Source organism: Martes martes (genome assembly GCF_963455335.1).
Source record: "Martes martes genome assembly, chromosome: 5".
NCBI lineage: Eukaryota > Metazoa > Chordata > Mammalia > Carnivora > Mustelidae > Martes > Martes martes.
The window spans coordinates 106140207-106156537 of record NC_137892.1 but is presented as its reverse complement, the minus strand read 5'-3'; the positions used below and the strand labels follow the sequence as shown (position 1 = coordinate 106156537).

The 16331-nt window shown below is 33.5% G+C and overlaps 1 protein-coding gene across 1 annotated transcript in view; it reads left to right on the top strand.

The window, feature by feature from the left end:
* The window catches only part of RANBP17 (RAN binding protein 17), a 319731-nt gene that overhangs the window by 37877 nt on the left and 265523 nt on the right, over positions 1–16331 (top strand). The window contains exons 10-12 of the mRNA XM_080805045.1: positions 670–816; positions 1428–1600; positions 5009–5202. Coding sequence (XP_080661171.1) covers positions 670–816; positions 1428–1600; positions 5009–5202 — 514 coding nt within the window. The remainder of the gene's footprint in view (positions 1–669; positions 817–1427; positions 1601–5008; positions 5203–16331) is intronic.

Below are 16331 nucleotides of genomic sequence, written 5' to 3'. Positions count from 1 at the left end.
AGACAACTAGGGACCTCTTTCTTGGTCTTTCCTTTTAACCTTTCCTTCTTCAAGATTACCTCTCTGTCTTGTAGTACTTCTGTTAAACTTTCTGCCCTTTCTGCATTAATTTATTTGAATGACTCTGCTTAGGAACCAGAAGTTGCTTGAGGGCACAGTGTCTATAGGAACTCAGTAAATATTTGTTGAATTAGAAAAAATTTCTGCTTGTTTGCACAAATACCATTTTAACTTCAGTTCAGCTGGTATCACTTTTTTCCAGGGTTTCAAGAACCCATTCTGAATTTTCATCATAAATATTTCTCAAGTCTTCTGTTAACTTCTGTTTAAGCTGCAGTGTGCGTGCACCTGGGCGCACACACACGCATGTACATACACATGCAAATTTTTTGTGTAATACGGTGGGTTCCCAAATATAATTTAGCCATCCCAGTGCAAAGCTTCTTCCACATCCTCTACTTTGGATTTCTTATTATGAATCATTCATGAAAACATTAATTTCAACAGGAATCATTTGCTTTATATCATTAATAATCTACCCAGTTGATACAGAGTACCAGTGAAAACTGGAAAACTTAACAAAATACTCTTGAAATTTTATTGACAGGTTGTTAGCTTCGTTTGTTCTTAAGTATTTTTAAAAGTCTTTCTTTTTGTCTTATAATTTAGGGTTTGTCTGATCCAGGTAATTATCATGAATTTTGCCGATTTTTGGCTCGTTTAAAGACAAATTATCAGCTGGGAGAATTAGTTATGGTGAAGGAATATCCTGAAGTTATCAGATTGATTGCTAACTTTACCATTACTAGCCTGCAGGTAAATAAAAATACATAATTGGTATTAAACAGATAATTTTAAGAACAATTTCTTGGTAAGATTTGGTGGGGATTTTTAATATTTGTTACTGTACTTTACTAAAAATACTTATTCCAGGATTTTAAGTAAAAGTTCACTGGAACATATTTTATAAAAAAAATTAGATCTAGACTATCTGAATATCTAATAATTGAAGGATGAATTGAGAAGCTATAATAAACTGTGAAGAAATAAAAACTTTTTTACAGATTTTTTTGGGGGGAAAAATTTTATAAGTTTGGGGGGAGGTTTTAAAACCACATTTTCTACATGATCTCAACTCTGGAAAGTATTCATGGAAAGAAGATTAGGAGGAAGTACACTAACATTTTAATAGTCCTCATCCTTGGGTGGTAGAATAATGAGAGATTGTTGGATTCTTCTTTATGCCTTTTTGCATTCATAAAATTTGCTGTGTTGAATATTCATTGGCTATATAATTAGAATAAAAGTTAATTTTAAAGTCTGTGTTTAGTAATTTGTCAAAAAATCTTTTTAGTAATTTTGTCTTTATAATTCTTATTCTGGGAAGATATGTCATTTTAAATAACATTTGCTTTATTTCTTTGTAGCATTGGGAATTTGCTCCCAACAGTGTTCATTATTTATTAACTCTGTGGCAAAGGATGGTAGCATCAGTGCCTTTTGTGAAATCAGCTGAACCCCACTTATTAGACACTTATGCACCAGAAATTACGAAGGCCTTTATCACTTCTCGGTTGGAATCTGTTGCCATAGTTGTGAGGTATTGAAAACTAAATGTTTCTGTTGTGTTTTTATCTTTTGCATCGTGGAATTTAAACATATGAAGTGTAATTTGCCTAGTGTAAAATCACACTTTTTATTGAACAGGTCTATGAGTTCTCATAAGGATATACAGTTGTAGAACTACCTTACAGTTAGGATAGAGTATAGTTCCATCAACCCAGAAAATTCTTTTGTGTCCCTTGTAATCATCCCTTTACCCACCCTCAGCCTCTGGCAATTACTGACTTGTTGTTTTCTTGTAGTTTTTGCCTTTCCAGAATGTTGTATAGATGAAATCCTATGGTATGTAGTCCAGCTTCTTTCACTTAGCATAATTAGCATGTAAGAGTCCTCCATGTTGTGTCAGGAGTTCTTAAAATATTTTGCTGAATAGTATTTCATTTTATGGATGTATCACAGTTTATTTAACCATCTACCTGTTGATGGACATTTGGGTTGTTTCTGTTTTGTCAATTATGAGTAAAACAGCTATAAACATTCCTAAACAGATTTCTGTATGATGATAGGTAGAGAAGTAAATACCTTAGGTGGGAGATTTCTGGGTTGAATGGTAAGTATATGTTTCACTTTAAGAGAAACTGCCAAACTGTTTTTTAAAGGGCTGTATCATTTTGCATTATTACCAGCAATGTATGAGATTCAATTGCTCTTTATCCTCTTCAGTACTTGATATCATCAGTTTTTAAGAATTTTAAGAATTTTAGTCGTTCTAATAGGTATGTAGTGGTACCTCATTTTGGACTTAATTTGCATTCCCTTAACGACCAGTAATGTTGAGCATCATTTTACGTGCTTATTTACCGTTTGTATTGTTTGGCAAAGTGCCTGGTAAATTTGTTGCCCCCTCTTTTTGAATTGGGTTGTTTATTTAGATTTTGAAGGTCTATATATTCTGGTCACAAGTCTTTTTATTTTATTTATTTTGTAAATATTCTCTGTCAGTCCATAGCTTGCTTTTTCATTTCCCTGACAGTCTTTTTTGAAGAGCAGAAGTTTTAGAGTTTAACAAAGTCTGATTTATCCATTATTTTTTTCTTCTAGAGGTTTTACAGTTTTAGAATTTACATTTATTTCTCTGATCCATTTTGAGTTAATTTTTGCATATGGTATGAGGTAAGGCTTGACGTTGGGTTTGTTTTTGTTTTTGCTTTTGCTTTTTTGTTTTTAATGGATGACCAATTATCCTAGCGCCATTTGCCGAAAAGACTATCTTCTCTCCATTGCATTGCCTTTATTCTCTTTTCAGAAATTAATTGACTGCATCCATGTGCTTTCTGGACTCTGTTTCCATTAATCTATGTGTTTCTCCTTCTACCAGTACCTTGTCTTGAATACTGTAGCCTTAATAGCTTTGAAATCAGGTGTATGAGTCTTCTACCTTGGTTTTCCGTTTCCACGATCGCTTTGGCTCTTTTACTTCCTTTGCTTTTGCATGTAAATTTTAAATTCATCTTGTCAGTTTCCACCAAAAAATCCTGCTGGAATTTTGACTGAAATTATTTTAAATTTATAGGTTAATTTTGGGGAAGAATTGACATCTCCACAGGATCAAGTCTTTAGTCAGTGAGCAGGGTTTTTTTTTAATTTTTTTTAAATTTTTTAAATTTCTTTTTAGTGTTCCAGAATTCATTGTTTATGCACCACACCCAGTGCTCCATGCAATACATGTCCTCTTATAATACCCACCACCAGGCTCACCCAACCTCCCACCCCCACCCCTTCCAAAACCCTCAGCTAGTTCCCCAGAGTCCATAGTCTCTCATGGTTCGTCTCCCCCTCCAGTTTCCCCCAACTCCCTTCTCTTCTCCATCTCCCCATGTCCTCCGTGCTATTCCTGATGCTCCACAAATAAGTGAAACCGTATGATAATTGACTCTGTTTGACTTATTTCACTCAGCATAATCTCTTCCAGTCCTGTCCATGTTGATATAAAAGTTGGGTATTCATCCTTTCTGATGGAGGCATAATACTCCATAGTATATATGGACCACATCTTCTTTATCCATTCGTCCGTTGAAAGGCATTTTGGTTCTTTCCACAGTTTGGCGACCGTAGCCATTGCTGCTATGAACACTGGGGTACAGATGGCCCTTCTTTTCACTACATCTGTATCTTTGGGGTAAATACCCAGTAGTGCAATTGCAGGATCATAGAGTAGCTCTATTTTTAATTTTTTGAGGAATCTCCACACTGTTTTCCAAAGTGGCTGCACCCACTTGCATTCCCACCAACAGAGGGTTCCCCTTTCTCCACATCCTCTCCAACACATGTTGTTTACTGTCTTGTTGATTTTGGCCATTCTAACTGGTATAAGGTGGTACCTCAATGTTGTTTTGATTTGAATCTCCCTGATGGCTAGTGATGATTAACATTTTTTCATGTGTCTGTTAGCCATTTGTATGTCTCCATTGGAGAAGTGTCTGTTCATATCTTCTGCCCATTTTTTGACATGATTATCTGTTTTTTGTGTGTTGAGTTTGAGGAGTTCTTTCTAGATCTTGGATATCAGCCCTTTGTCTGTAGTGTCATTTGCGAATATCTTCTCCCATTCTGTGGGTTGCCTCTTTGTTTTGTTGACTCTTTCCTTTGCTGTGCAGAAGCTTTTGATCTCAATGAAGTCCCAGAAGTTCATTTTCGCTTTTGTTTCCTTTGCCTTTGGAGATATATCTTGAAAGAAGTTGCTGTGGCCGATGTCGAAGAGGTTACTGCCTATGTTCTCCTGTAGGATTCTGATGGATTCCTGCCTCACGTTGAGGTCTTTTATCCATTTCGAGTTTATCTTTGTGTATGGTGTATGAGAATGGTCGAGTTTCATTCTTCTACACATAGCTGTCCAATTTTCCCCACACCGCTTATTGAAGAGACTGTCTTTGAGGTTTATCTTTTAATTTAATTAGCTCTTTGGTGTTTCTTTTCCTCACTGGTGATTTCTTTCCTTACTGTTGTATTCAGCATTCAGATTTTATATATGTTTAATTAGATTTAATTAATTAATTTTTTTCTGGTGCCTTTGGAAGGTACAGTTTTTTAAATGTCAATTTCCAATTGTTCATGGCCAGTAGTTCATGGCTAGTGATACAGTTGGATTTTATATATTGACCCTGTATGCTAGGACCTTGGTAAACTCTTCTGTCTGTAAGAGGTAGTAGCTGTGTGTGTGTGTGTGTGTGTGTATGTATGTGGTTTCTTTGGGACTTTTGTGTATAGAATCATGTCATCTTCAAATATAGAATTTATATTTACATTTTATTTCTTACCTTCCAATCTGTTTGTCTTTTTGTTTCTTTATCCATGGTAGAATTTTTATTTAACATAAAGTTTATTTGTGGTGAGTAATAGCATATCACATTCTAATGTTGTCTGCAAACTTGTTCTATATTTGCAGAGATAATTTAGATGATCCACTGGATGATACTGCTACTGTGTTTCAGCAGCTGGAGCAGTTGTGCACTGTCAGCAGATGTGAATATGAAAAGACATGCACTCTTCTTGTACAGTTGTTTGACCAAAATGCTCAGAATTACCAAAAGCTTCTGCATTCACCTTCTGGAATAACTGTGGACAAGGCAATTCAGGAAGGTCAGTACATTTTATATGACTGTGTATGGTATTATGTTGAATTTTAAGTAGCTTTTCATTAGTCACTTCAGTAATTTTGCTGCAAATTATTTTTATGTATTTCCCCCAAATCCTCATCTTCTTAAGCCATTAATTTTATTAACCTTCTGGGTGTTTTGTTTGCTTGATGGTCAATTTTTAGTTTTCCTTTATAAGATACATGGGAACTGTGCCTCTGGAGTGACCATCAAGAAAAGCTGATAATGGTATTTGAGTAGAGTTCATTAACTTGTAACTGTCTTTTAACTAATCATGTTTCCTTCTTTGCTATACTTGACTGTAAATTCAGAGCCCAATTTCATCCAATAAAAAATTGTATAAGACTTCATTATGGTTTTGCATCTGTGCATTAGCCTTCACCATGGCTTTGGTTTATCATTCTATTTTAATTCCTTGATTTTCTTATTATTTTTCTTTAAGTGTTTATTGAGGGAGGATTTATTTATTGCTCTATGTCCCTTTAAACCCTTTCAGGAACATAGCAGGGCATAAAATTTAAGTAAATACATTTTTCACACTTTAAAAAAATGAAGTGAATATGAGAATGGAATTGGTTCTATATATTTCTAATAGGAGGCTCTTTAATTATAGTTGCAGAATTTTTTTCTTTTCTGTTTCTTCCTTTCATCGTTTCAGAAAGGGAATGGTAAAGAATGATAGTCACACTCTGAATGATTTCCTATATCATTGCTTTTTAAACAATTGTTTATAAGATTTTACATTTACTAATATCTTCTTAAAATGCCTTTTATTATGTTTTTGTTTTCATTTTTTGAGTCACATTAGAAAACCGCTGCTGGGCTAGATAGTGGAGTAAGTAGTTAACCTTCTCTACTGCAAATGTTTTCTCTTATTAAGATCTCATGATTTATAAATTAAATTGAGGAGCAGTTATTTTTTGCAGCATTTAGTCTTGTTATGATTGATTTCTTCTTTCAGTGGAGTTTTGAAAATGATTAAATATTAAATACCTACAAAAGGTTATTTATATATTGAAACATAGTGACTAGCGATAACAGCACCATCACACAGACTAGGTCAGTATCAGTATCTTTGCCATTCCCGTTGTTCTTTGTCCAAATCTATCCTTCCTACCAGCAGAAAATACTTGCAGACTTGAGTTTTGTGTTTATCAATTGGTGCCTTTTATTATTCATAGTATTACTCCATATATATGTATATATATTATGTGTGTATATATATCTATGTATTCTGAAAATAATGGATGGTTTTGCAGATTTCTGAACTCTATACAGCTGTTTGAATGTACCAAATTTATTTATGCATTTTCTTGTCTGTAGATACTGTGTTTTTCCTGTTTTTTTGCTGATACAATGAGCACTGCTGTAAAGATTGGTTATATGTACCTATTACATAGTTTCAGTAGATGATGCCAAAGCAGTTTACAGAGTGATTTACTACTTTATATTCCACCCACCCTCATCTAGATTTTTGCCAGCAGCTCATAATGTTAGACTTAAATTTTTACTACTTGAGATATTATACCTCATGGGTATTTTAGCTTTTGTAATTCCCATAATTATTAATGAAGTTTAGTGTTATCTTATGTTTGTTGACTCTTGTGTCATTATCAGTGATATATATATTCATGATTTTTGTTCTTTTTCTCCTCATCATTTGGATTGTTAGTTTTTCTCTTACTGATCAAATTCTCTATGTATTTTTGACACTAATCCTTCAGTTATTTGAATTGTAAATGTTGTCCCTAAGTTTGTGCTCTGTCTTTACATATCATATTAATGTGTCTGTTCTCTTAGTTATTTTTCATACCAAACTTCATTTGAATTAATTCACCTAATCTTTTTGAGGAGGTAATATATGCACATCGTCTAGAAAAAATAAATTAAAATGTGATCTGCTTCAGCTCCCTGTCTGTCCTCTTGTTCTTCACTCTAAGTAGCCATTCTTACTAGTTTTGCATATATTTTCAAAGTTTCTGTGTGCATATACAAACAATTATGAATTTATGAATTTTTATATTATATTTAATAATATATTTATATATTATATAAATTTATAAATTTATAAATTCTTAATCCCTCTTTATTTACTTGGGATGTGGCATACTTAATGTTCTGTTCCTGCCTTTTTTTTTTCATTTAACAATGTATTTTATAGCTATTTTCAAGCCAGTATATGGAGAATTCTTTTTTTATAGATGCATGATATTTCATATTTATCATTTTGAATAATTTATTTAACCATTCCGTCCACCACTGAAAGTCATTTGAGTTGTCACCATCAGCTATTAAAATTAATTCCTCATAGATTAACGACATACATATGTCATTTTGCATGTCTGCAAATATATATATAAATAAGATAAATTTCCAGGGTAGAACTACTATTGGGTAAAGGATAAATGTATTTATAACTCTTATAGATACTGCCAAATTACTCTTGGTAAGGACTATGTCTGTTTACCTGTCCATCAACTCTATGGGAGTGTTTCCTTGTTGCCTTCACAGGGTAATTTACCAACCTTTTGAATTCCTAGCAATTCTGTAGGTGAAAAATGGTTTCTCAGTATAATTTAACTTTCCATGTCAGGGCAGTTAGGCATTGCTTAAATTTATTTAAGAGCTATTTAGTCATCTCTTTCTGTAATGACTTATTTATTTCTTTGCTCTTTTTTTTTTTAATTGGGTTATTGGTCCTTTTCTCCTTGATTTTTTTTTTTTAAACAGCTCTTTGTATTTTAGAAAAATGAGCTCCTTGTCTCTTATGAGTATTGCAAATATATTTTTCTTTTCTTTTCTTTTCTTTTTTGAGTGTGTAGTTGGATGAATTTAGAAGATATTCACAGCCATGTAACTATCACCACATTCAAGATAGAGAACAATTCCTTCACTCCAAATAATTTTTTCATGCTCTTTGATCCCTTTCCCTGTCTCTTGACCCAGGAACCACTGGCTTCTGTCACTGTGATTTGTCTCTTTTAGATTTCTTTATAAATGGAATCATACAATAAGTAGTCTTTTGTGTTTGACTTTACATAGCATAATGTTTTTGACATTCAAATATATTGTGTATATTAATATTTCCTTTTCATTGCTGCATAGTGTTTCATAGTATGATTTTATTATACTTTATCTAGGCACTGTGTGATGGACATTTGAGTTCCACTTTCAGTTTTGGGGCTGTTATGAATAATGATGCTATGAACATATGCAGACAAGTCTTTGTATCTACTTCAATTTTTATTTCTCATGGCTAAATACCTAAGACAAATTGCTGGGTCATAGAAGAAATGTATGTTTAATATTACAGGGTACTGCTATACTGTTTTACAAAGTATTCCATTTTTCATTCTCATTGACAATGTATGAGAGTTCCATTTGCTCACATCTGCATCATGATTTGATACTGTCTTCTTAACTTTAGCCATTCTACTGGGTATCTAATAGTAGTATCTAATTGTTACAGTTTGCATTTCCCAGATAATTAATGGTGGTGTGCTTTTTGCCCATTCATATATCTTCTTTTATGAAATGTTCACATTTTTGCCCATTTTTAAATTGGGTTGTTTGTTCTTTTATACATATTCTTATTGGAATTGTAAGAGTGTTTTATAATTCTGTATGTAATCTCTCTTTCACATACATGTTTGCAAGTATTTTCTCCCCGTCTGTGGTATATCTTAACTGTTTTTCAAAGAGCAGAAGTTTTAAATTTTGATGACCTACCTTTTCAATTTTTTCTTTCTGGCTTGTGCTTTTTGGATTTAAGAAATCTGCTACCCAAGTCACAGAGATGATGTTCTGTGTTTTTTTCTAGAAGTCTAATAGTTCTTAGTTATTATGTTTAAGTCGGAACCACTTAGGGTTAATGTTTGTGCATAGTGTGAGTTAATGGTAAGGCCCCCTTCCCAACCCATACAAATATATAGTTGTTCTAGCCCCATTTGTTGAAACAACTGTCTTTTCCCCTGTTGAATTATTTTAACACTTTTGTCAAAATCAATTGATTATAAACAGCTGAGATTTATTACTGGACTCTATATTCTGTGCCATTGATCTGTATGTCCTCCCTTATATTAGTGTTAAACTGTCTTGGTTACTCTAACTCTATAAGTCTTGAAATCAGGTAATCTAAGTACTCCCATTTCATTCTTCTTTCTCAAAATGGTTGTGTCTGTTTTAGGTCTTTTGTCTTTCTATATTGATTTTAGCATCAGCTTGTTAATTTCTTTTAAAAAATCTCACTAGAATTTTGATTGGGATTTCCTCAATCTATGCATCCATTTGGGCAATCTTAACAATATTGAGTCATTCAGTTCATGGGCGTGGTTATTGCTTCACTTATATAGTTGTCCCTTAATTTTCTTTGCAGTGTTTTATTGCTTTCAGTGCACAGGTATTAGAAATGTTTCACTGAATTTACTACTATATATTTTTGATGCTATTGTAAATTTTACAATTATTCTCTGCTATATAAAACCAGGATTGATTTTTATCTTTGTGTCCTATGATTTCGCTAAATTTACTTATTTTAATAGCTTTTTTGGGATTCTTTTGGATTGTTATATATGACATGTCATCTGCAAATAAAGACAGTTTAATGTCTTGTCTTCATGCCTTTTATTTCTTTTTCTTGCCTTATTCCACTGGTAGGACCTCCAGTACAATGTTGAATAAAGTGGTGAGAGTGGATAGTCTGTCCCTGTTTCTGTTTGTACATATAAAGCATTGAGCCTTTCACCATTGATGTAGGATGTTATCTGTAAGTTTTTTTAAAGGATGTTTATAATAAATTTGAGGAAGTTCCCTTCTATTCCTCTGGCTATTTATAATGAATGGGGTATTGATTTTTTTTTTAATGTTTTTATCTACCTATTCAAATGACCCTTTTTTTTCCCCTCTTTTTACTAATATAGTGAGTTACATTGATTGATTTTTTTGTGTTAAACCAGTTTTACATTCCCAGGGTAAATCCTATTTGGTTATGATATAGCGTTCATTTATATAGGGTTAGATACGTTTGCAAAAAATAAATTGTTAATTTTATATTGATGTTCATGAAGGATATTGTCTATATTTGTTTTCTTGTCATGTCTTTGCCTGGTTTTGGAACAGGGTAATACCCTCATAACATAAGTCAGGAAACAATTCCTCTTCTTTCTTTATCTTCTGAAAGAGTTTGTGGAATATGAGTATTATTTCGTTCTTAAGAGTCTTACAGAATTCACCAGCAAAGTCAGTGGGCCTAGAGGGTTTAAAATCACAAGTGCGATTTCTTCAATTGATACAGGACTATTCAAATTTTCTGTTTCTCTTGGACTTAAATTTAGTCATTTGTATCTTTCAAGGAATTTGTCCTATTTTTAAATTCCTTTGTATTGGAATAAAGTTATTTCTAATATTCTGTTATTATTCTTTTACTGTCTGTAGGATCTGAAATGATGTTCCTTTCATTTTTTTTTTTTTTAACTGAAACATACTTGACATACAACATTATTAGTTTTAGGTAGCCAACATAATGATTTGATATTTGTATATGTTACAAAATGGTCACCACAGTAAATCTAGTTACTATCTGTCACCATACATAGTTATAAAATTATTTTCTTCTTGTGATGGGAACTTTAAATATCTACCCTCTTAGCAATTTGCAGATCTGCAATACAGTATTAACTGTAGTCTCTGTGCTGTATATTACATTCCCATGACTTAGTTTTCAACTGGCAGTTTTTAACTTTTGTCCCCATTCACCCATTTTACCCACCTACCCCTCATTCTTGATATTAACAATTGTTGCCTTTTTTTTCTTTTCCCCGATTGACCTTAGTTAGATATTTATCAGTTTTGTGAATCTTTCCAAAGAACCAACTTTTATTTTTATTGATTTTTTTGTTTGTTCATTTTTTAAATTTCATGTTATTTTAGCTTTATTATTTTCTGCCTTATGCTATTGATTTTATTTCATCTTTTCCCTCCCTAATTTTAGATAGAGATTTCACATCTTCGAGTTTTAAATTTTTGTATTTTTCTAATAGAAAAATTTTAAGTTATGAATTTCATTGTTAAGCATTGTTTGAGTTGCATCTCATGAATTTTGATGTTCTATTTTTATCACCACTTAGTTAAAAATATTTTCTAGTCTATATTTTTTGTTAATTTATGGAATTTGAAGTATATGCTTTTTATTTCCAAGTATTTGGGGTTTTCTTAGTTGTCTTATTATTGCTGATTTCTAATTTAATTCCACCTTGGTCAAAGACTATCTTGTAGGATTTCAACCTTTTAAAATTCATTGAGACTTGTTTTATGACCTAACATATGTTATGTCTTGGTAAACATATGACGTACACTTAAAAGAATATGTATTTTACCATTTGGGAGTAACAGTTTATAAATAGAAATTAAGTCAAGATGATTAATAGCGTCCAGGTATTCTTTGTCTTTGCTGATTTTGTGTTTTGTTTTGGTCTATTACTATTATTTATAGAGAGAGCTGTTATAATCTCCAAATAGAATTGTGGAATTGTCTTAGCTACTTTTAATTGTCAGTTTTTGCTTCATATAGATATCTATAATTGTTTTGTCTTTCCTATTAAAATCTTTCATCTTGAAATCAGTCTTATCTGATACTAACTAAAGTCAGTGCTTTCTTATGCTTTCTATTTACACAGTAATCCTTCTCCATGTGTTTACTTCCAGCTTGTCTGTGTCTTGATATTTAAAGTACATCCCTCTTAGTATATAGTTCTTTCTTTTTTAAAAACCTACTCTGACTATCCTGTCCTTTATTGGAATGTTTAGTCCATTAACTAAATGAGGTAGAGGAGGACTACCAACTCAATACCATATGAACTACTTCTTTAGAATAAGGTTCTTCATATCACATTGGCGGTCTGTATTAAGGCCACAGACCATATATGGTCTGACTTGAGGGTTTTCTCCTCCTCACCATCTAATGTTAAAGTCAAGTCAGACAAGTTTCTGTTGTCTTTCTCTGCCAAGGGCAGATTCCCCTTCCCCCCTCCCATCCCAGTTCATTTTTTTCACTAAGGGCATAACTGTGTCTCAGCTTTTGTTGGGCTCCTCACACTGGGCATGCCCTGGGCTTTGTCCTTTGTCCATCAAGGAGAAACTCAAGTTCTCTAGCTGTTCTCATGCTTATGTCTCTAGATTTTAGGCCTTTGAGGATTTATTTTACTTTCTTATCAGCTCAGTAGTACATTTGGTGTCTTTGTGCATGTTGGGTGCAGACGCACCATAGCAGAGAGCACAGACTGATGAGTAGAGTACAAGCTGTTTTCATCCCTCCTTGTCTTTTCTGCTAGCTGTCTTTTTTGTAGCTATGTGCTTGTCCTGTAAGCCTGTGTTATAGTGTTTTTAAAAGGGTTTTTCTTTTTTTGGGGGGGCTTTTTTTGGTCTAATGACTCAGTGGCATCCTATTTAGTATCTTTTCAGATTTGCTTTCTGCATTGACTCAGATTATGTTATGGCCAGCTGCCTGTAAAATCACATTTTTCTTTTTGGTTTATACCCCAAATAATGTTTCCTTCTTTTTAATATAAAGAATTAGTAGTTCTTTCACTTCTTTGTTGTCAGCTTGCTGCTCTGATTTGCTTTTCAGATGCAAAACAGCCAGCTTCTGGATAAACTTTTTAATGCATTTCTGGGCTTGAAATAAGTGCATGAAATTTTTGAGGTTCCTTTTCCTCCCCTCTGCTACTCTCCACCCCTTTTGTCCACCGCGTCCCTCCCCAACCTGTTTCTCCCTCAAAAAAATGAACTTTAACCAGACTGGAACTAGTCAACAGCAAACAAGGTCAAAAGGCAGTATTGCTTTCAAAGGCGAATTGTCAATATCAGTGATTAAATTGGTAACAAGGCCTTGGGCCTCATGTGTGTACTGAACTTAAGATTCATATATCCAGGGGCACCTGGTGGCTCAGTGGGTTAAGCCTCTGCCTTCAGCTCAGGTCATGATCCCAGGGTCCTGGGATCGAGCCCTGCATTGGGCTCTCTGCTCAGCGGGGAGCCTGCTTCTCCCTCTCCCTCTGCCGCTCCCCCTGCTTCTTCTCTCTCTCTCTCTCTCTCTGTGTCAAATGAATAAATAAAATATTAAAAAAAAAAGATTCATATATCCAAAGGCAAATTATCAGTATCAGGGATTAAATTGGTGATTAAGATTCATATATTAAGTTGGACCCTTGAAAGGGGATAAAGTGGCCTCAAAATGTTAGAGCCCCTTGGCTTCCAGCAAAAAAAGTAAATTAAAACCTTCTCTGATGAATAGTAACCATAATTTAGGGCCTTGAGAAAGGTGCAGATTCACAGCAATCAAATGAGTGTTCATAATTTTAAAAATAACAAGTACACAAATAACAAACAAGATAGCCTCAATGAGCAGTAACAGAAACAATAAATTACCTATTTGATTTAGACCTTCCCAAGGACTTGAGATACTGGAATTGGATGGGAATATAAAATAATTATGTATGAAATGTTTAAAGAAATAAAAAATAGAATAAAAAATGAGCCAACAGGAGTATGACAGATGACCAAGGCAGACTGAAGAAGACTCAGGTAAAACTTTTAATATTGAAGAAAAAATTTTGTGATCTAAAATTTAATGGGTGTGTTAAACAGTAAATCAGACATAGCTAAGGAGAGAATTAGCAGATTGGCAGTTAGGTTTGAAGAAATTTTCAAGAATGTGGAGAAACAAGGAAGTAAGACTATTTAAAAAGAAGTTAAAGGATGGGATGAAATGTCAGGGTATCAGATCAATCCCAGAAAAGCAGAATAGAGGAGATGGAACAGAGGCAATAACTGAAGATAATCTATTTGAGAATTTTTTGGAATTAATGGAAGACATGAATCTATTGATATAGCAAGCCCAACATATACCAATCGAAAAAGAGTTAGTCATAGTGTATAGTCCCAAAGACAGATTATCTCCAAAACAGCTTGAGGAGTATAAAATAGACTGATAAGCTCACTTCTCAACAGTAGAAATGTAAGCCAGAGGATGGTAGAATATAATTTTTTTTTAAGTTGAGCCAAAATAACAGCAATCCTATAATTATATGTAAGCAAAAGTATCTTTCAAGAACAAGGATGAACAAAAGACATTTTCAGACAAACAAACTCAGAATTTTTCTACTAATAGATCTTTGCTGAGGTTCTTCATTAAAAGTTTCAGTAACAAAATGAAAAGGTAACCTACCCAGTGGAAGAAAATATTTGCAAACATATATATCTGATGAAAGGTAAATATCCAAAATATTTAAGGAACTCATACAACTCAGTGACAACAGGTACATCAAAAGATGTTCCACATTACTAGTCATCAGGGAAATGGAAATTAAAACCACAATTAAAGCACCTCACACCTCTCAAGAATGACTTTCATCTGAAAGAGAAGAGGAAGCAAGTATGGTAAAGATGTAGAGAAAAGGGAAGCCTCATTCACTGTTGGTGGGAATGTAAATTGGAATAGCCACTATGGGAAACAGCATGGAAGTTCCTCATAAAATTAAAGATAGAGCTACCATAATATCCAGCAATTCCACCTCTCTGTATTTGTTCAGAGAACATAAAAAACACTAATTTGAAAAGGTATCTACACCCCCACGTTCATTGCAGCTTTATTTACAATAACCAAGAGCCAAGACATGGGCGCAGTCTAAATGTACACTGATGGATGAATGGAGAAAGAAAGTGTGTGTGTGTGTGTGTGTGTGTGTGTGTGTGTGTGTGTGTGTGTGAAATGGAATATTATTCAGGCATAAAAAACAGTGAAATCATGCCGTGTCTGACAGCAAAGATGGATCCTTAGGACATTTTGCTAAGTGAAACAAGTCAGACAGAGAAAGACTAATACCATATGATCTCATTTATATGTAGAATCTGAAAGTAAAACATAACAAAAAGCTGAATTCATAGATACAGAGAACAGATTGGTGGTTGCCAGAGGAGGGTGGGGGTGGGCAAAGTGGATAAACATGGTCAAAAGGTATAAGCTTCCACTTACAAAATAAATAAGTCATGGGGATGTAATGTACAGTATGGTGAGTATAGTAAGAGTTCTGTATTGTATATTTGAAGGTTGCTGAGGGAATAAATCTTGAAATGTCCTTACCATAAAAAAAGTTGTGACTATGTGAGGTGACAAATGTTAACTGAACTTAATGTGATCATTTCCTAATATATACAAATATCAAATCATTATATTTTACACTTGAAACTAATATGTTATGTGTGAATTGCATGTCATTTTTTAAACTTTGAGTTAGTATTTGCGTATAAAGCAAGTCTCAACAAATTTCAGTCACATAGCATCATAGAGTCCACAGTCTTACCAATTTGCAATTAAACTAAAACTAAATTACAAAAATAATAATAAATGGACCTATACACTTGAGTATTTTTAGAACCATACTTAAAAGGCACATGAGATACCATTTGTACTCCTAGTAGGTGGGAAAAATAAGAAATCTTATAGGAGAATGTAGATCAAAGGGAATTCTTACAGTCTTGTGGTACGAATATAAAGTAAATCAATTAGAAATGGAATAGAAGTCAATTTGATGTTATTTTGCTAAGTGGAATATTTGAATCCTTGCTGGCCTGGCACTTCCAGTCTTAGGGATGTCCTCTAGGAAATCTCTTCTCCACAAGTGGTGTGAGACTGAATGTTCATAGTCGAGTTGTTCCTAAAGACACAAGTGGAAACAGTTCAAATACCCATAAACGTGAAAATGGATAAACAGATGATACTGTGGTTATACAGTACAGTATTCTATAACAATAAAAATAAATGAAGTAGAGGTATACTTACGATGAATGTCAGAGATATGATAGCTAGTGGAGTAATGTAATTTTCAGGAAACTGTATGTGGTATGAAACACTTAATAAAGCCCAAAACAAGTGAGACTAAAAATACATTGTTTAGGAGTATATGCATAAGTGATAAAATGAAAAAAAAATTTCAAGAGAATAGTAGGCACCAAATACAGGATCATGGTTACCTCTAGGGTGGCAGGTAAGGGGCTATGTTAGAGGAGGGGTAGCCTTGGTTCTTGAGTTGGACTGGGGATTAAATAGGTGTTTGT